Source organism: Barbatula barbatula, assembly GCF_947034865.1.
Source record: "Barbatula barbatula genome assembly, chromosome: 1".
Lineage (NCBI taxonomy): Eukaryota > Metazoa > Chordata > Actinopteri > Cypriniformes > Nemacheilidae > Barbatula > Barbatula barbatula.
Genome location: NC_136766.1, coordinates 30172370 through 30193187, shown reverse-complemented (window position 1 = coordinate 30193187; position 20818 = coordinate 30172370). Strand labels below are relative to the sequence as shown.

Below are 20818 nucleotides of genomic sequence, written 5' to 3'. Positions count from 1 at the left end.
ATTTATTTGTTGAAATATGGAAGTCATAGAAACCATGCATTATGTTTTATTTATTTATTTGACCTTATTCTTTAAATTGCATTGTCATGATCAAAACAACTGTTATTACATTTCAAATGTATTTATTGAAAAAATTATTTTACTTTATTCAACAACAAATATACAATATGTTTTTCATAAACTTGCTTCAGCGTCATATAAGCTACATGCAGTTTTAGTTATGACAATTCAAGTGTTCTCATTACTGCAAAAACCTGAAATCCATAATTCAATTTTACTATTAAATTCTATAATAATGCCATAAGTGAGTCCTGCCTGTCGCAACATTCCCTACTCTGCCTTATAAATAACATTTTTATCATTGTAAAATCTACATATTAACGAAAGAATTGTTTGGTGTAAAACATGTTGAACATTTATGGACAGGCAGTCGATTCCTTAAATGAATAGCTGTTTCCTCACAAAAGCAATTTATTTAGTGTAGTGAAGCTTATCTTCCATTGACATCCATTAAAAAACACTCTTTTCTTTTCCTGCATAGGGCCTACCGCTAAAACTACGGAGTAAGCATTAGCATGAGCCGTTTAGACATTGTGTCTGTCTCTCAAAGTAAAACAGTAATAAATAAAATATATTTAAAAAATAATTACAAGAGTACGTTAAAATAAATAACTGAATAGCCCCAAAATATAACAAACATTAAACATTATCTGCACACACGTATCCTCATTTCAGGTTAAACTGTACTTGTATTTACGTTGATGCTCAGACCTGTCCATGTATAAATTATTTCAAATAAAAATATTTTTCACCACTTTAGCTTACAGCTTTGTTTATGTAAGATATGAGGTGTTATCCCTTGCCTTTTTAAAACATATTTATTTGATTTATAATTATTTATTCATGTTGTACTCCTTAACCATTTTAACTATTTCTTCAAATGCACTGTAAAGTCTGCCAATATACACGTTAAAATGAGACTGAAAGTAGTACAACATTTTAAGATTCTGACAAAATAATTATGAATTTATGAAACAAGATACAACAGAACGAACATGTCAGTGAAAAATATTAAATAACACATTTATTCAGTTAAACATAAACTATTAGTGTTAATATAATACGTTATAATATTATTTAAAAAACGTTACAATCTTTTTCCGTAGTACCAAAATTTTTTTTTTGACAGCATTTCTCCAGTGTTCAAACATCACAACTTTCATGCTAACATTATTATTACACAGCACTAAGTTAACATACCAAAAAGCAAACAAAATAATACTAATAATGGAAACTGATAGAAAGAATGCACTCAACATCAGGCTAAGATTTGACTTAAACACTATTAATTTTGCCAGCAATTTTTTTACATATTCACTGTTATAAAGACATATATTTCACAGTCAATGTAAATATCAGTGACATATACAGTGAGGAAAATAAGTATTTGAACACCCTGCTATTTTGCAAGTTCTCCCACTTAGATATCATGGAGGGGTCTGAAATTGTCATCGTAGGTGCATGTCCACTGTGAGAGACATTATCTAAAGAAAAAAATCCAGAAATCACAATGTATGATTTTTTTAACTATTTATTTGTATGATACAGCTACAAATAAGTATTTGAACACCTGTCTATCAGCTAGAATTCTGACCCTCAAAAACCTGTTAGTCTGCCTTTAAAATGTCCACCTCCACTCCATTTATTATCCTAAATTAGATGCACCTGTTTGAGGTCGTTAGCTGCATAAAGACACCTATCCACCCCATACAATCAGTAAGAATCCAACTTCTAACATGGCCAAGAGCAAAGAGCTGTCCAAAGACACTAGAGACAAAATTGTACACCGCCACAAGGCTGGAAAGGGCTACGGGGAAATTGCCAAGCAGCTTGGTGAAAAAAGGTCCACTGTTGGAGCAATCATTAGAAAAGGGAAGAAGCTAAACATGACTGTCAATCTCCCTCGGACTGGGGCTCTATGTAAGATCTCACGTTGTGGGGTCTCAATGATCCTAAGAAAGGTGAGAAATCAGCCCAGAACTACACGGGAGGAGCTGGTCAATGACCTGAAAAGATCTGGGACCACCGTTTCCAAGGTTACTGTTGGTAATACACCAAGACGTCATGGTTTGAAATCATGCATGGCATGGAAGGTTCCCCTGCTTAAACCAGCACATGTCCCGTCTTAAGTTTGCCAATGAACATTTGGATGATCCAGAGGAGTCATGGGAGAAAGTAATGTGGCCAGATGAGACCAAAATAGAACTTTTTGGTCATAATTCCACTAAACGTGTTTGGAGGAAGAAGAATGATGAGTACCATCCCAAGAACACCATCCCTACTGTGAAGCATGGGGTGGTAGCATCATGCTTTGGGAGTGTTTTTCTGCACATGGGACAGGGCGACTGCACTGTATTAAGGAGAGGATGAACGGGGCCATGTATTGCGAAATTTTGGGGAACAGCCTCCTTCCCTCAGTTAGAGCATTGAAGATGGGTCGAGGCTGGGTCTGCCAACATGACAATGACCCGAAGCCAGTCAGGATAACCAAGGAGTGGCTCTGTAAGAAGCATATCAAGGTTCTGGCGTGGCCTAGCCAGTCTCCAGACCTAAACCCAATAGAGAATCTTTGGAGGGAGCTCAAACTCCGTGTTTCTCAGCGACAGGCCAGAAACCTGACTGATCTAGAGAAGATCTGTGTGGAGGAGTGGGCAAAAATCCCTCATGCAGTGTGTGCAAACCTGGTGAAAAACTACAGGAAACGTTTGGCCTCTGTAATTTCAAACAAAGGCTGTACCAAATATTAACATTGATTTTCTCAGGTGTTCAAATACTTATTTGCAGCAGTATCATACAAATAAATTGTTAAAAAAATCATACATTGTGATTTCTGGATTTTTTTTAGATTATGTCTCTCACAGTGGACATGCACCTACGATGACACTTTCAGACCCCTACATGATTTCTAAATGGGAGAACTTGCAAAATAGCAGGGTGTTCAAATACTTATTTTCCTCACTGTATAACTGTATATTGCTTGTGACGAAGTGGTGACTACAGTCTCTTCATCAGCAAATTTCTGCATTCATCTTATTTTACTTCATACCCTGAACCCACAAGTCAGAAAAAAACTAAAACACTATAATTTCCCTTCTCTAGTATTATCAGTGTTCTCCAGCATCATCTGGTACATTATTTAAAAAACTTTATAAAAGTGGCCTATTGACTTGTAATATGTTAATAGCTGTGTATCTTTATGAGGAAAGTTGTCTTGTCAGAAATGCAAACACATATAATGACCAAATATAATACAAACACAATACCAACTACCAATATCAACTTATGCAATTTGTGTAGTATCTGAATGGTAGACATTACATTTTGGGCAATTGGCAAAACTGGGCAAAAATAAAATCAATGAATTTCAAGGAGGTTGAACTAAAACAAGATAAAGCCTCTCAGAATACATTTGAACACAAACATTTGTGTATAAAAAACAAATGTGTTCAGTAATACAACAAAAATGATCTAAACCTTTGTGTCAGTAGGACTAAAAAAGCCTGAAAGATCATGTCAATTTACAAATTAAATACTTGGTCTTGCAGTCCAGCTGTGCTTTTTTGTTCTCAATTGTGCAACAACCTTAACAGAAATATGTACCAACAAGTTTTAGGTTCCAGTTTTCTGTTCTCCTGGAAGAATAGGGATTAGTGTTTGACTCCAGTGTAATGTAGACTTGTACATCTCTAATAAGCTTTCTCTTAGCAGCGGCGAGGTGAGTGGGGATACTTGGACTTCAGACTCTCCTTAAAGCTTCGGAACAGGAGGCGGTTTTTACGGTTCTCCTCATCTTTTCTGCTGTGGAACTCTCCCTGGACCTTAAACCCTTTGTGCACTACAAAAGCATTGCTCACCACAGAGAATCTGTAACCGGCTATGTGAAGTTCACAAGCCTTTAGTGGGAAAATTCAGAAATGAATAAATAACAGTATGAGAATATAATAAATAAAGAAACAATTCATATTTTGTACCACATTTTAAATGCCAATGCAAAAAGCTCAAATGTTGCAAAATGCAAGGAAACCTGGGACAGTATGCATAACACTGCTCAGAGTAAATGTTAGTTTCAAGTTTCAAAATTCTAAGAATGACATATTTAACTCAAGAATAAGTGGAATTCATGATGACAGGGAGTTGCAAAAGTAATATTATATAAAATAATAATAATCTCAGTTTGAAACATAAAATTGAGGGCTACTTCATGTATTTGTTTTTTTACATGGGTTGAAGTCAAATCATGACTTCCTGTAAGGTCGTGCAGCTCAACTCAAAAGTCGTTATTGTGGATTGGTGTACTATTCTTCTAAAGGGATACTCCACCCAAAAAAAATTATAATTTGAACATATAGAAAGATATTTGGAAAAAGGTTAGCAACAGACATTTCTGGTACATCATTGACTACCATGGTAGGAAAAAATATTGTATAATATTTTATCTTGTTCTGTTGAACCATAGACTGTATATAACATGGACGTAGCGTCCTTAACATCACCGTAGGATTCTGAGGTGCTGTTTTGAAGCTTAAAGTGGGCGGAACCGGCCATCGCCATCTTAGCGACACAGGACGTGATTGCTGAAACCCTCATGCAGGGTAAAGTTAGCTATATAGATCAAAATAATTTGTAAAGTTGCCCATTTTAACATGGGGCTCAATGAGATTCTGCTCTGTTTTGGAGCCAGTCTCTAGCGGCCAGTCGATGAATTGCAGTTTAAGTCTGTTACGTGTTGGCTTCATGAGAGAGATCGGAAGGTTGCCGCTTGTGTTTTTCACAAAACATTTAAGAAAAGTGAACAGTTCTGGGGCAACTTTGATTACCATTTAATGTTTTTGCTATTGTAGTCAGTTGCTAACATTTATCTAAATACAAATATCTTTCTCTGTGTTCAACAGAACAAAACAATATACAGATTTGGAACAACTTGGCAGTTATTCATGACAGAATTGTAATTTTTGGGTGAAATGTCCCTTTAAGAGTTTTCTGAAAAGTTTTATACAATAGCTATATTCGAATTTGACACAGTACAGCCAATAGTGATGACATTTTTTAATATAAAAATCTTTGTTAGTGTTCAGCTGAAGAAAGCAAGTCCTGTACATCTGGGTTGGTTTGAGGGTCAATGATTATGAGATAATTTTCATTTTTTGGGTGAACAATTTTTTAACTAATTTGTCTTACAACATTTCCGAGAAGGCCACGCATGCGTCCTGCTATAGTATTCCCACACACTCACCTGACTGATGCGGTTAAAGCCATATTGTCTGAAGTTCTCATCATAGAGAGGGACAGATCGCGCTCCAATGTAGAAAGGTTCCCACGGGTCCACCCAGTTTATGGTATGTGCCATCTCCAGAGGCCCAGAGCTTTTGCTGGGCAGATTGACCCACTGGGAGTAGTTTGTGGGAGCCTGACAACGAGGACAAAGTTCATCGTAGAATGGTCGCACCTCCCCAACCTGATAGAGCTGCACCAGCTCAGCTTTTGACGCAGGCATCTTGCGAGTATGTCTGATTTCAAAAGCAGGAAGCACGAGGACTTCGTCGGCAGCTGGTTCTTTTCTCATCAGCAAAGTCACAAACTGGTGGTGTAAATTAGCGCTCGGGATCATGTCAATGTCAATCACCAAGATGTAGGCTGCATCTGTGCCACTACGTGCCACGTTGCGGAGAAGATTGTTGGGGTAAGAGACATTAGCGCCGATGGCATAGTTCTTATACTTGTCTCGATAGGATTGAAGCTTTGTGAATACACCGGGACACCCTTTCTCCTCAAGCCCAGCAAAATGCTCTCGGTCCTGTTCTGGAAAGCTGGCCATCTCCCCTGAGTGGCAGACCAGATGGAAGTCCACCATAGCTTGAATCTGAGGGCAGAAGATGCTGAGGGCATAGATGAATGCTGTGGCAAACTTGACATCTTGGTTATTAGCGAATATAGCCACTGACAGAGGATTCTGCCAGCGCTCCAACAATGAGTTCAAGTGATGAAGGTTATTAATAGTTGTATGAGTGGCCAAAGCCAAGTGGTGTGATCTTGGATCTCCTCCTGGCTTCGGATTAGTCAAAAAGTCACTTTTGATTAGGTTTTTATACACACGATATTGCCCGCTTCCGTCAAAGATACCACCTGTGGATAAGGAGTATCTGAAATGTTCTCGTCTTGGGTTCTTCTCTCCTTGCTGTGAGGCCTTTTTAGACCCGAAGAGCTCAGAATACTTGTAGCGCTGCTGTTTGCCATGGAATTTTGAGAGGAAAGACAGATATAATAGCTGCAACAGTGCAACAATAAGAAGAGCACTCAGTACCACCTTAAACACTGAACATTTTTTTGAGAAATGCATTAGGCCTACTTGGTACCTAGTCAATATAGGTTATAAATAAATAGATCCTGAAACAAAGTGTTATGCTGAAGCACAAATCATCTAGGCTTAGCAAGGGTGGCAATATGTAACGTTAGCTATGTTGTCCTCGTGCATGCATCGGACAGGACTTGCACAGCAAGCTGTGATTGAGGTCAATTTTATAAAAGCATTCGAGCAGAAACAGGGTTACATGTTTTGCTGTATACAAAAAGATTATCGTGAACACGAAAGGAAGAGAATAGCAGTCTGGAAGATCACACACTGCGCATGGCGGCGCATGTTCATACGTTGTGTGTTTATACGTCGTCGTTACCGTAAACACTCTACAATTGGCTCTCAGAAAACAAAGTAGTTTTGCTGCACATGTGCGCGAAATGTTTCTGCTATATATATATATATATATATATATATATATATATATATATATATATATATATATATATATATATATATAACATTCTTTATATTATTAACAAGCAGATAAAACATTTAAATAGTCTTTAAATGTATTTGTCAAAAACACACGGTCAGATACAGGCACAAATATAGAAAGACTAAATACAAAGCGACGGTGGATAAGACGAGGTGGCCGAGTGGTTAAGGCGATGGACTGCTAATCCATTGTGCTCTGCACGCGTGGGTTCGAATCCCATCCTCGTCGGAAATTTTGATTCCTCTCCCTCTAACAAAAATATTAACGGTGATGTTTCGATGTCACGTTTACAATTTAACTACTATATGATACCGTGTGCCCTCATAGTATGGTGGCCCAAACTGGCCGTAATTTAATACTTCCTTTTTTGTGGGGCAAACTATATTCCTTTAAAATGGCTTTATTCTGAGACACAGCATACGTCATTTACAAAATAGCCACATAATACACAATGATCAAGGTCCGTTTGCAAAAACTGTTATGTCTCTTACAAGTTAAGTTATTCTTCAAGGCGGGTCATATATCACTACTTAAAGTCAGTAACATAAAAAGGTAGATTAGGTGTAATTAAAATCTAAGAAATAAACTAAACGGATTAGTCCTAATTTATTGCTAGTCAGTGAGACTAATTGTTAAGACACAGTCTTGGACACAGCAATTTGCCCCAGGTGGCTATAGTCTCAAGTGTCAAGTCAACTTTATTTAGCTATAGCGCTTTTTACAATTTTCATTGTTACGAAGCAGGTGTACAAGAAAACATTGACTATGAGCAAAACATATAAGGTTATGCAAGTGAAAACACAGGACATATATCAGACAGATTATAAATTCCTATATGCAGTGTTAATAAAATAAACTATAAATTCTAGTAGACCCCAAGGCCAGGCAAACAGTGCAAAACAGTATGCAAATGGTGGCGAGGAACCCAAAACTCCATTGGAGGAGAAAAAAACCTCAGGGGGAAACCAGGCCTTACCAGGGGATTCCAGTTCCCCTCAGCCTCTGCACAAGCTCGACAGTGCTTGCACAACAAGGCACAATAAAATAAAAATGATTTAAGATTACAAAATTTCAGCCGCTACTAGATTATTAGAGTCGCCACGTCCTTTGTCCAGATCTATCATCACAGCATTTGTCAGGTCTGGGCATGGACTTCTCCGGTGACCTTGGACTGCGTCCTGCCCGCTCTAGTAACCTTGGAACAATGAGACAAGATTGGCTGAGTGTTCTGCAGTCTTTGATGCAACAAATGCATCAGTTGTTATTGGAAGTGTTCCTGTTTCCGGTTGATCTAAATAGTGCAGCCTAAACCTTCGGAATATATATATTATGATAGTGTAGTATATGCAAGATTAAAAAGTCTTTAGTCTAGACAGTGTGTCTGCCTCCTGGACAGTGCGGGGAAGACTGTTCCAAAGTTTAGGCGCTAGATAGGAAAAGGATCTGCCGCCTGCACTTGATTTTGAAATTCTAGGTCAGGGGTCTCCAACCTTTTTGTAAGCGAGGGCTACCAAAATATCAAAAATCCTCTAGAGGGCTACTTGTTGATAACATACTTTCAAACTTTAAACATTATTTTAAGCCTTATTTTTAAGCTCACAGAACCAAATTCAGTTTTCTTATATTAAAGAATATATTAAAGCTTATAACACTTGCTTATAATAAACTTTCATGACGATGTAGCACTTGGCTGATCGGTATAGTCGCAGATTTATTATTGGTGAGCCCTGTGTTTAGTGGGCACCTTACAGAGTTCATGCGGGCTACCAGGTGCCCACGGGCACCACGTTGGAGACCACTGTTCTAGGTATGACCAACTGACTGGACTCCTGAGAGTGTAGTGCATGTGAAGGACTGTAATACAAGATAAGTTCACTCAAGTAGTGAGGTGCTAAACCATGCAGGGCTTTATAGGTAATAAGCAAGATTTTAAAGTTATTGCGATGGTTTATAGGTAACCAGTGCAAGGTTGACAGAACCGGGCTAATATGCTCATACTTTTTTGTACGTGTAAGAACTCAAGCTGCCGCATTTTGGACCATTTGGAGTTTGGCCTGTAATAGGCCTGCAGGGCAACCACCTAATAGTGCATTACAGTAATCTAGTCTTGATGTCATAAAGGCATGAATTAGCTTCTCTGCATCTGATGGTGACAGCATATGACGTAGTTTAGATTGTGTGGGACTCTGACCATTCCAGATCATTTGTATTTAAACCCTTAATGAATTGATTCCTATGCATTAAACAATGGTGCACATTTTAATACTATGTGTTATAGATGCCAAATGTTTACTAATGGTAAATAGTGATATTTGTGAATTTTGTGAAAAAAACATGGCAGAGAGATCTTGCTCAAAGTATTTTTTATTTGTTAAACAAAACCACCCCACAAAACATAAAAAGGCTTAATTCACACGCATACAATCGTGACGTAAATGACAGAGTATGGTTGTGTTCAACAGTCCTGGCATAAGTCAGTCAGTGGTCTTCATGGTTATGTTAGTCAAGGACTGCACAAACAGCAGAAATCTATTTCTTTTTAACATAAGTAGAAAGCGAAAGTCAATCCTCAAAAAATAATAAATGTAATTGTGAGTTTCAGATGAATTTATGCAATGCATTAGACATGGCACATCAACATGTTTTTAACTGTTTTAAAAGCAATAAACTTACAGAAAGGCAAATAACTGACACAAAAATGCTTGATTGAAAGCAACATTGCACTTAATCAAACCACATAAATGACATGACTACTTTGCTAACAATCTGGTATTCATGTTCAACCTAGTAATGTTTGTGAATGTTGCATGTTATGTTCAATTATTTTAAGTTCAGGTTTTTACTGAAACCAAGACTTTCACTCACTTTCCATGTTTAATGACATCTAAGACAAAGTTGTAACATGCCCTCTTTAGTTTTTCAAGGTGCTGACACGCACAATTCCTAACCGGCTACTTAAGACAACATCCACTATGAGACAAGGACTCCAGCGCCACCTTTAGACCCTCCTCCTTCACTTTCTTTGGCTTGACTGGCATCAGCTTTGCCCTGTTTGTCGTCCTCGCCAACTAATCGGATATTGTAACGTTCACGATATTCTGTCAGCTCCCGCCCTTTTGACTGCATCTGCGTGTTAAGAGATTCTACAATCTTCAGAATCTAACAGAAAAAGGCAAATAATTTAATCACACATATTGGCCACAAACAAGTATTTCGATACATAAACAAAATATTTTTTTTTAAGCAAGCATGAGAATCGTACCTGTTCTTTATTGTTTTCAAGTGCAGGCAGAACTTCTTTGACAGTCCTCTCCACAAGGACACCTCCAACTAAACGGAAGCACTTCCGGGAAGGATCTACTTCCTTTAGTGTGTCAATCACAAGACTGGGGAGAAAAAAGTTTGCAATTTAGAATTAGACCAAAAATCTAATGTGTGTGTTATCTCTGTTAATTTTCTTTTTGCATTGTGACCTTATTTCAGTAACAATAAATCATAAAGCATAAAATCTCAATAACTAGTGTCATGTTGCACTAATACTGTCTTAATGATCGTACAAAGAGATCACGGTTTAAAATATACATTAAAATTATGACACATACCCACACACATATTAACATATTTAGTTTCACTTGAAAAGTACTGAATCTGGAGAAAACCTGTGTTCATTGATCTCCAAATCAAACTCTGCAGCCTTGGAGGCCATACTGCGCTGCTCCTGACGCATCCTCTGGAAAGTAGCCACCACCTAATACCCAAACAACCAATGTTCATTGTGGAAAAAGAAAACAAAATGATCAATTAATTGTTTAATTCGCTACCTATTCACAGGACTATGATCCATTTTGTATTAAAATCTTAAAACAATCGCATCATCGATTAATAATTTATTTGAGGAAAACCCATAATTAATAAGGATTCTGATAATCTAAGCAATCAATAATCAGTATGGTCATCTTGAACCTCATTTAGTTAATTCTGCTCTCCCATATATGTTGCATGGCAGAAATAGTGTCAAATGTGCACAAGAGACACATTCCTTACAGCAAGGGGCTGTGCTTGATCCCTTTGAGTATAGGCTTATTTGCCTACACTGGCCCTCCACAATTTGTTGATGTTTATAGATTTACAAACTCATGGGGTCGATGCACTTCAATTCTCATATACCACAACACATCAGAGGTTTATATTACTGCATAGCAATTCTCCCGTTCAAGCTCACGCTTTACTACACACCCCACGGCCCGACTATAATCAAGACAGAACTGTAGATCTTTGTTGTACGATAGGGAAACATTTAGATTGGATCACTCCTTGGCAGCCTAGATGAGATGTTAGTGTATTACTTTAAAAAGCTCAATGTCCAGTTACCTGCTCAGCGGAGGGAGTGGACTGCTTTCCGCCACCGCTTTTACCGCTCGTGTTGTTGCCACTGTTCGCTGCCATGATGAACTGCACTGCACACAGCACCTTACTCGTCAGGACCTCAAAACGTCACATTTGCGGCGGGCTGCGAACACGCCTGTCTGAAAACATCTGCTCAGCACGTCATCAAAGGATTTATGTCCGATTTATTAAAAAGCACACGTAAATGCATTATGTGGAAAGCATAAAGAATTGGTTTATTGAATTGTCATTACGGCCCCATGCTATGTAAAGCATGAAATTGATTAACTCTAGAAAATCTGGCACTGACAAAGTTGAATAATAGTTGAATTTAGATACGAAAATCTATTAACACGTGGATAAATCTGACCTTGACGAAGTTGAATAATTTTTGAATTTAGAAACGACAGTGAATATGTAAAATGTAAAAAGATAAATATTATATTTGCAGTGACGTTCCAAACTCCTGTGCAGTAAGCGGCGTTAATGCTGACTTGACAGCGGCCGATAAATGTTAGCGAAGAAGAACAAACTCATCGCACCAATCAGAGACAACATCCGGGTTGTCAAGCATCAATCGTTAATGCTGTACCCTTTCTAGTTGTGTGGTTTGCTCAATTATTAAATGAAACGCATACGGCATTTATTACGAAAACAATTTTTTAATGTTTATTTAGAAACACTGTGCAAGTTCAGTTTTCGCAATATGCCAGCAAGTTAGTTATTAGCCCTGTAGAAAGCGGGCTCAAAGTACAATCCGTGATCAAACGTTTTAAAGTTGGTTTTACGGCTTTGCCAATGCTACTCAGCACTGCACTGAGGGGAAAATTACCAGGAGGTCTCTTAACCTTAAAGTTTTGGGCAATACAAAAACGAATCAGGTGATGTTTCTCGATTAAATATATTGTTAGTTCCACATTTGATTTAACAATTCTCAGTTTTTAATTTTTTTAAGGTTCGGATGAAGAACGAGCGCATTAAATTTTTTATATACAGTCCGATAATAGCAAATACCACTTAAATCACTGTTAGGTCACTGCTGTTTTTGTATTAGCTGATATTTGCCAAATGTTGTTTATGGTTTCAACATACAGCACCCCTTATTTCATATGCTTCACCCATTCTGTACTGTCATATCCTTTTTATTTCGTCAGGATGTCGTCATCCCTTCCTGTAGCAGCAGTTTGTCAGATGACTTCCACCCCTGACAAAGAAGCAAATTTCACAGCATGCAAGCGATTGGTTGAACAGGCTAAAGAGGGTGGGGCGAGTATGGTCTTTCTACCTGAAGGTTTTGATTATATTGGCTCAAGCCGAGAGGAGACCCTACACCATTCAGAGAGCCTAGATGGTGACATCATAACTCGCTACACTCATCTAGCAAGGTAAATTAGCTCCAGAAGAAACAGATTTGGTGAAAAATGAATTCTGTCATCATTTACTGTAATTGTTTTCAATACATACAGCTGGAGATTTATAAAAACATTTTTTGAGATTGGCACAACAAGTGAGTTTTAATTGTTGAGTAAACTGTTTTTTTAAACATGATGGCAAAAAAATTTAAGAATTTATTTCATTCAAATGTTTAAAAAATTCACAGGTAATGTGAGAGTTTTGTGTGTCCTAGAAAGCTCAACGTGTGGTTGTCTCTGGGTGGATTCCATGAAAGAGGTCATGACTGGAAAAATGACCAACGAATTTATAACAGCCACATTCTCATAAACGAACAAGGTACTTTTGTCTTCGGTTTATCCTGTTAATGTCTAAACTTTCGGTTGCTATGTGGTTTCTAGGGGTGTTTTAAATGACAATGTTTTCAATTAAAAACTGAAAACTTTTTAAGCATTTTGGCTGTTCGTTTACACGACAGCTGTGTTTTGGGGGACTAAAAACCTTTGAAAACTGATCTCGCAGTTCAAGTTTTTAAATACGACACTGTTATCGCCTCCTTGTAAACTGCGAAAATGTGAATTCTGTTAAACGCTGACATCATGGGATTGTGTTATGTGTTCAGTCTACAGGCATGCACAAATATATCCAAAACAACAGTGGCAACGTACAGTGAAGGATTGTGTGTTTGTGCTGCCCAACATATTTATTAATGTATTAACAAAGTGTAGATTTACTGCACTTCTATGACCAGCGGGGAAACATTATTTACATATACCTAACTTTAAACACACATATTCACAACATAGGGCACTATTGGCTTAAAACTGGGTATGCATATGTGGGCAAGTTTCTTTATAATGAAGAGACATCATTGCCCACTGGCCTGGCATGCATAATACAGCCTTTTTATTTGTTTTCACGGATCTGTGTAAACGCAGATCATGTTGACAAGTGTCGTGTGTATGTGAAACTTTTTAAAAACGCAAATGAAAACTTTTCAGCTTTTTTCTACATTGTGGTGTAAACATGCCCTTATTCATATTGTCTTATTTATTGTCCACCAAAAAGTCTTAGATCTGATCTCTCTCTTCAACAAACCTTTAAAAATTAAACCTTGCTCTTTTCCTGCCCCTAGGTGAGATTGTATCTGTGTACAGGAAGGGACACTTGTTTGATGTAGAGTTAACAAGTAAAGGCGTGTCCCTTAAAGAAAGTGCTTTTACTATACCTGGACCCCGGTTACTCCCTCCAGTCCAGACACCAATTGGAAAGGTGCATTAGCTCATATCAGAACAGCCACAGTGCAACAACAAGCAGTTATATAGTTTTTAGTGTTTTGATATTTAGTTTAAATATTAATATTCTGCTACTGCTATGATATTTGAATTAATGTAGGTTGGCCTTGGTGTCTGCTATGATCTCCGTTTTCCTGAGTTGTCGTCAGCCCTTCAGAGACACGGAGCTGAGATCCTTACATACCCTTCAGCTTTTACTGTGCCAACAGGAACTGCCCACTGGGAGGTACATTGGAATCACGAGGTCATCACTAACAAATGCCATCTGACATTACAATAGGTTTTCACTGTCAATGGAATGGTTACTTAAGTTCATTTTAAATTTTCATGGGCTGAAAACCCAGCAAAAACAGGTGGATTTATCAGTATTTTTATCACATTATCGAAAATGAATGTACAGCATGTCTTTCACACCAAAAACAAAATAAATCAGCGACAAATGGTCTATTCACACCAAGAGTGTAAAAAATTACAGCCATCGTATTAGAGCAAGTCAGGTCATTCAACCATCTTGGCAGTGCCACAGCTATTTTCCGGTTGCACTTACTGTCTAATCTACTTGACTGGGGAAATACTACAATATCATCTCTAAACTGAAAGAAAGTTTATATACAGTATATGCAAGAATATGTGGAGAAGTCTGCCTTTCAACAGAGAATGATTTCCTTGAGCTGTAAATCTGTCTCTAAACTGTAAACCAGAGTTTTAATGTCAGTATATTTATAAACCAGAGACATTCAAAGGCATCACTAAACTGTATGAATGAGTATCTGGATTTTTTTTTATTATTTTGCAGGCGCTTCTTAGAGCCAGAGCGATCGAAACACAATGTTTTGTTATTGCCGCAGCACAGGTTGGAGCTCATCATGCCAAGAGGACATCTTATGGACATGCTCTAGCCATTGATCCATGGGGTGTGGTGCTCGGTGACTGTGGGGGTTCTGATGTTGGCGTAGCTATAGTTCAGATTGACCTGCAGGGTTTACATGATATCAGGAGAGACATGCCAGTGCTACAGCATCGAAGAGAGAAGGAGTATTACTCCAGCTTGGATTAAATTTCCATATATTATGTGTTATAATACATATGTTGTATTTATTGTACATTTTGATTATGATTCTGAACAACTTATAAATAAATTCAAAATGCAATTTGGATCAAGTTAGTTGCAATTGTTTGACTCTTTTCGGCTGTTTGCATTTGGATATGATTGATTTCTCTTTAATCTCAAGAAAATAAATAAAACGTCTGTTGCCTTTGACCATTTTTTTATTCAAATTAGGAACACTTACATAAAATGTTATAGTATTACATAAAGCATGATAATAGGATTGTATCAAATAGTATTTGATACGTATTGTTAGTATTATTCGATTGTTGTAATACTTTGGAATGATCTTGTGGCTCACACGAAAAATTGCATTTATTCAGTTGAGACGAAGAGCTGAATTTCACAGCTTCTCTTCTGTGAAGCCGGAGGGGGGACACCGGAAGTAAACGTCATTTACACAGGAATGGGCCAAAATAAGCTGCACTAGTGCAGCATGATAAACAAGTCTTTAGAAAATATATTCTTTCGCTATGTTTATATGGAAGGGATGATTTGTTTCTTCAGAGCTCTTATCGAGGCATCGCTGAGGTAAGACTGTCACATAGCGCGTGATGTACACAGTTCTAGCGCAGGTTTACATTATCAGTTCTTGTATGATTAATTTAAAAACCATGGTCCGTTAGTTTTGAGCGATACATCCTGCAAAAGCGATATTTGTTTCTCTTAAAATACACGAATTGTGTTTTGCCATGGTGTGTGTAATGGTTTCAACGGATTCCAGTCAGATACATAGGCATTAGCGCTGTGACGTTACAGGTTATCTGAGCGTTTTACTGTGTGGACGCTTGTATTTTCACACAAAGCAAGAGATCACTTTTCCTTGTTCAAAAGATGCCCACGCAAACATGTTTACATGTAGGCCTATGTGCCTATAAAACAGAGCTTATGTTTTACTGATCCTCTGTCAGTGCATCAGTGGATAAATAAAAAAACATATGTTTTTTATTTATAATCCTGCCAAGTTGGCAGGTCTGGGTGCAATTGCTTCATTTAAAGCTCTACACACGTGGATGTGAAGTGGTAAATATTGTCATATTTACATTAGATATGAAGTTTAAATGAGATTAAATCATATGTAGTTTCATTGTTATTAACACTATGAACAGTTGAGGTCCATGGTATACAGTTCTCCATGAAATCAGAATTGGTGTTTTATGTTTAACTTTGCATCCTCCAGGAGCATGGTTGAAGACCCTCAATCAATATGTGATTGTAGCCTACTCAAGGTGACAGCATTTTATTTGAGCTGATATTCACATTTAAAAATGTATCCTATTTGGAAATTAACCATAAATGTTGATTTATTATTTTAAAGAAAGGCACATTACCTGTCAAGTGATTTTATGCACATTCTATAGTTTTGACTGCGGCATAATATTTTGTGATATTGTAGCACGCTTGACCTTTGGCTTGCTCATTTTGTAAAAAGAACACAAAAAATGCACACCCTTTCTTTATTTTCCAAGTCGTCACCATTGCCATAAAATGTTAATTGGTAAAATTAACAGATATACCGATCTCAGTGTAAGAATGTAATTATGATGCTGACATCTTGCTCAGGTCATTTTTAAGCTCCTCTAATATGGCTCCAAATTTCAGGTGACGATGGGAAATTTTTAAAGCTCGGGAAATATTTAAAAAACGGTTGATTTAACACGGACTGACCGTGTCTATTGTCTATTGTCGACAATGTCTATTGTTTCCTGATCCAAAATGAAAAGTGATGTGACATTTATGGTTTAGGAGATTGGCTCAAAAATGACCGAGCCCAACCTGCCTATGAAAACACAATGCGACAGTTGCATTGGAGTACCCAGCAGCATATCAACCACACGTTTTTTTTATGTTTGTGAATGTGACCCAATTCATCTTTGGTCCCCTCTTTTTTGAGAGGGAACTGACTTTCACAGCTGTCGGCTGTAAATATGATCATGTTGCATTTTTGTGTAGACTTTCTTTTGTACAAAAAGGAACTCTAAGCCGCAGACAGCAGTAATCTTGTCACCACACATCCACCAGCAGCTAAATTAGAAATTCCTCTAAACATTTAGTGTAAAAAATGTTTAACTCATTGATGAATCCTCACACATTTCCAAATGAAATATATATTCTTCTGACCAAAATATCTTAATCAGCACAGTCACATTCTCCACTTTCCACCTGTGATAAATAGGTATTTCCTTTGTTTTTATCCATTTATTCTTTACACATGTTTTTAAAAAAAAGGTTCCCTCTATCAGAATTTAATCTGTTGAGATCTTCAGTGCATTTTCAAAAATGTCCATACTTAATACAGCCATGGTGAGCATTGACTTGTAAGCTTTACAAAGGGTCTTCCAAAACGACTACGAAATAAATATAAATCACCATGTTTGCATCACACTGCTTATTTCCATGGTTGATTTAGCAGACGTGGCTGCAGTTTATTGTCACATCTGGTAAAACACAAAGTACAGATTACACTGTATTCATTGTGGGATACAGAATGTTTAATAATCACAATGTGATTTTTATAATTACTACACAGGCACATGACAATAAACCTGATAAATGTTGTCAGGTTTATTGTAGTCTTGATGTATTCATGTACTTCTTTACTAGCAGTTTGGAAAACAACTGTTAGTGAGAACCCATCATTTCATGCGGATCTGAAAATGATGATTCATCTCCAAGCAACTATTACCTAGGTGATACGTCCATGACAACAGGGAAGGAGAGAGGTGGTTAAAATTGTGTAATAGTGTTCGAGGCTTTGTGTCTTAAAATGCAGTAGTTGCATATAATTTCTGACAGCAGCCAAAACAACAGATTTTGCACAATAGGTCATACACAGATAATGGTTGCACTGGTCATATATAACCTGGAATTATCAAGGATTTTTTTAAATGTGTTGTGATGATTGTGATAAACAGAAATATTGATCAGGGAGTTTAATTGGTTCATATTTAGCCATTTTGAGATTATCTGTGATTGATAACTATTGAAACATGAATGTGATTTGTTTTTTCAACATATCTCATCTTTTTTGCAAATTCATCTGACACTGCACTATATTTACAATCTGTATATATCACTATATTTACAAACCTTTCTTCTTGCTGACATTACTTTTGGCTTGGTTGCTGTTGTGACCTAATCAACACGCTTGATCCATTTAGATGATGTCACCTATAGCCTGTCGTCAGTCACCAAGATCTACTCTAGGACCCAACAGGCTGGCCAACACAGCTCTTCTTTAAAAAATCTCTCCAATCACCTGTGCCGAGCTTTTATATAACACTACACTACTGCAAATTTTGTCTTTATTGAGCATGTTTTTCTGATTCTTAAATCTCTTATAACTCTGACCTCACTCTGAGCATAAAGACACTCAAACGGAGGCAAATAAATTGATTTGCTAGCTTAATTTGATACAACTGAAGCATTTCCCCAGACAGTTGAACATTTTGCAGAGGGTCTCTTGTGCAGTGCCCAGTGAAGTACATTCTTGAGTTACATGATTTTTTTGTTACACTTTCTGTAAAGTATAGCAATATAAAGCATTAAAGGCTTTTACAGTATGTGAAAAAGAGGAAAAACATCTTTATATCTCATACTTTAAACTGTGTGTGCATATGTGTGTTTATGTAGTGACAACTTCAATATTTGTAGTTTAATTCCCCCCAAAGCTATGTCTCTGTGATGCTATTTGTTTGAGCATGCTGTCCAGCTCAGCAAAAGGCTTGGACAATGGCATGGGTTTGGGTGGGTATCTGTTTATTTAACCAATGAAATATGGGTGCCTAAGGCTGTTTGGATCATTCATTTATTATTATTCAGCTGCTGTTTTTGAAGTAACACACTTTCAAGTGTGTTGAGATGAACATGGATGCTGTCATTATAAAGTTAGTTATTTGCATTAGAACTGCCCTCAGTCTATTGGTAACCTGTGGCCGGTAGTTTGACTCACGATAGAGATAAAGAGATATGAGACAGCAGAAGTAGACTAGAAAGAGAAAAAAGGAAGGAGGTAAACTGAAAGAGACCAGAGGAAGGAATTACAAACCGGAGGTATAAGGAAACATTGTCTCTGGAAATGAATTAGATTCAAAGTTAACGATTCAAGCAGCAGGGAAACATTCATTCTCAACATTCAAACATTCAGCTGTAAGTCATGAGGCCAATCCTTTGACCAATATATCACGGTAGAATTTGACTATTTTAAAAGATATTTCCTTGATTTCTACATGACCAAAAACCTTATGGTACAATTTTGTTCCTGTCAACTCATGAAAGTAAATGAATAAAAGTTTGTTATCAACAATGTTTGAATGCAATCTAATATGCTTTGTTTAACTGATCGGGGTTATACAGTACGGAGCACTTGCTGTTGTCATTTACCATGTTCATTTTCAATATTTTAACTTGAGGGTTGTGCTTCAAGCTCCAGTAGGGGGCAGTTATGATCTGAAATACCAGTACTATTAATATCAATAATCATCTGACCCAATCAGAACATTATCTCTATAAACATGTGGGTCATATTTAAAGAAAGGTAACAATTAATTCTAAAGGAATAGTGCTCTGAAATATGGAATTTACTCACACACATGTCATCCGAGAGGATACCATAGCAACTAGAAATCTTTTATACCATCTGTCATTGCTTTATTAAATAAATTACCCCTAAGGATGAGGTCTAAGTTAGGTTTAAGTTTTCAGTCTTAGGCTTAAATCAACACACTTATTATGTTGTAGGTAAACGACAGGGTAAGAAGCTTTTGAATGTCTTGTGTGTTTACTGTACTTCAGTGTGTGTCAAGTGTATTTATGCTATATGTTATTGGGGCCGAAGATGAATTTCCACATGTGTGAACAATACATTTTTTTCAAATATCACTTTGTTTCTTCAAAATATCACTAAGATTTTATTGTTTTGAAAAAATTTATTTAGATTTTATTAAAATACTTAAATGCTTGTTTTTGTATAATTTATGTATTTTCTTCTGGAAGCCTAAAAAACACATACATCATTAAATTAATCCAAATTACATTTTATTTTGCTTTAGAAAACATGTATTAAGCCACTGAAGTCATTTGGATTACTTTGATCAAGATATAAGATGACCTGATAGCATTTTAATTCAATTATTCAAAGTATTCAACTGAAGAAAACAGAGTCACATACATTTCAGATGACATGAGTGTGATTAAATAATGAGAGAATATTTCAATGATGGCTAATCTCTGGCAGTTTGTTGACTCTCTCTGTTTGTGTTGCTGTTTTCTAAGGGTGTTGTGTTACTAAATGGAGTCTGAGCAGTTGTTTAACAGAGGCTACGGCAGAAACAGCTACAACAGCATCACCAGTGCCAGCAGTGACGAAGAGCTTCTTGATGGTGCTGGAGTCATCATGGACTTCCAAACCACAGAAGACGACAATCTGCTCGACGGGGACGCATCCCCAGGTAGGCCACACTTGAGCTGAACTACCCTTCATTCATCCAAAGCTCTTCTTTGCCATGATCATCAAATTTTAACCTTTAGAAACTTCAGTGAAAGTAAATTTTTTATTCAAAGATTGAATACCAGTTTTGCATCTTTCAACCAGTTTTCTCTTAGTTATGGCGTAATCTTTTTGCCTGCTTACCCCTTACACCTGGGAAGTAATATCGTCATTATGGAAAGCATATTATGAAAGGAATAATTGACGACGGGCCGTTAAATTTTTCGAAAGTTAATGCACCCCCCCGAGGATGCAATGTGGCCACGACCCGAAGCGAATGGCTGTTACACCTTAGGTG

The 20818-nt window shown here is 37.1% G+C and overlaps 4 protein-coding genes across 6 annotated transcripts in view; 2 read left to right on the top strand and 2 right to left on the bottom strand.

Moving 5' to 3' along the window:
* Positions 1 to 2903: 2903 nt before the first annotated feature.
* b4gat1 (beta-1,4-glucuronyltransferase 1) lies at positions 2904 to 6712 on the bottom strand. The gene is made up of 2 exons (XM_079467055.1): positions 5294 to 6712; positions 2904 to 3953 (listed from the first exon to the last, which is right to left on the bottom strand). Exons 1-2 carry the CDS (start codon positions 6395 to 6397, stop codon positions 3762 to 3764), a joined length of 1296 nt encoding a protein of 431 aa, XP_079323181.1. The 5' UTR covers positions 6398 to 6712; the 3' UTR covers positions 2904 to 3761.
* Positions 6713 to 9176: 2464 nt separating this feature from the next.
* Positions 9177 to 11398, bottom strand: pfdn2 (prefoldin subunit 2). The gene is made up of 4 exons (XM_079470451.1): positions 11223 to 11398; positions 10511 to 10599; positions 10114 to 10237; positions 9177 to 10010 (listed from the first exon to the last, which is right to left on the bottom strand). Exons 1-4 carry the CDS (start codon positions 11295 to 11297, stop codon positions 9822 to 9824), a joined length of 477 nt encoding a protein of 158 aa, XP_079326577.1. The 5' UTR covers positions 11298 to 11398; the 3' UTR covers positions 9177 to 9821.
* A 374-nt stretch (positions 11399 to 11772) lies between these two features.
* Positions 11773 to 15184, top strand: nit1 (nitrilase 1). Of its 2 annotated transcripts, XM_079457690.1 has the most exons (6): positions 11773 to 12118; positions 12392 to 12622; positions 12865 to 12968; positions 13765 to 13901; positions 14025 to 14150; positions 14721 to 15184. In XM_079457690.1, exons 1-6 carry the CDS (start codon positions 12036 to 12038, stop codon positions 14979 to 14981), a joined length of 942 nt encoding a protein of 313 aa, XP_079313816.1. In that variant the 5' UTR covers positions 11773 to 12035; the 3' UTR covers positions 14982 to 15184. The 2 variants fall into 2 exon arrangements, with proteins under 2 accessions (XP_079313816.1, XP_079313815.1); XM_079457689.1 differs by lacking the exon at positions 11773 to 12118 and having other exon boundaries at positions 12179 to 12622; positions 14721 to 15183.
* Positions 15185 to 15406: 222 nt separating this feature from the next.
* Positions 15407 to 20818, top strand: part of clcn3 (chloride channel 3) — a 43436-nt gene continuing 38024 nt past the window's right edge. For both annotated transcript variants that reach the window (XM_079453053.1, XM_079453050.1), the window contains exons 1-2: positions 15407 to 15563; positions 20307 to 20482. In XM_079453053.1, the coding sequence (XP_079309179.1) occupies positions 20323 to 20482 (160 nt within the window). In that variant the 5' untranslated portion in view covers positions 15407 to 15563; positions 20307 to 20322. The remainder of the gene's footprint in view (positions 15564 to 20306; positions 20483 to 20818) is intronic.

Excerpts from the sequence above, each read along its gene's own strand:
- b4gat1 (XM_079467055.1), bottom strand. The coding sequence starts at position 6,397 with ATGCATTTCTCAAAAAAATGTTCAGTGTTTAAGGTGGTACTGAGTGCT. Across the intron at positions 3,954-5,293 it reads GCTTTAACCGCATCAGTCAG|GCTTGTGAACTTCACATAGC; the intron begins GTGAGTGTGTGG and ends TTCCCACTAAAG.
- pfdn2 (XM_079470451.1), bottom strand. The coding sequence starts at position 11,297 with ATGGCAGCGAACAGTGGCAACAACACGAGCGGTAAAAGCGGTGGCGGA. Across the intron at positions 10,238-10,510 it reads TTGGAGATCAATGAACACAG|TCTTGTGATTGACACACTAA; the intron begins GTTTTCTCCAGA and ends TTTTCTCCCCAG. Across the intron at positions 10,011-10,113 it reads TTGAAAACAATAAAGAACAG|ATTCTGAAGATTGTAGAATC; the intron begins GTACGATTCTCA and ends TTTTTCTGTTAG.
- nit1 (XM_079457689.1), top strand. The coding sequence starts at position 12,306 with ATGTTGTTTATGGTTTCAACATACAGCACCCCTTATTTCATATGCTTC. Across the intron at positions 12,623-12,864 it reads CGCTACACTCATCTAGCAAG|AAAGCTCAACGTGTGGTTGT; the intron begins GTAAATTAGCTC and ends TGTGTGTCCTAG. Across the intron at positions 14,151-14,720 it reads CAGGAACTGCCCACTGGGAG|GCGCTTCTTAGAGCCAGAGC; the intron begins GTACATTGGAAT and ends ATTATTTTGCAG.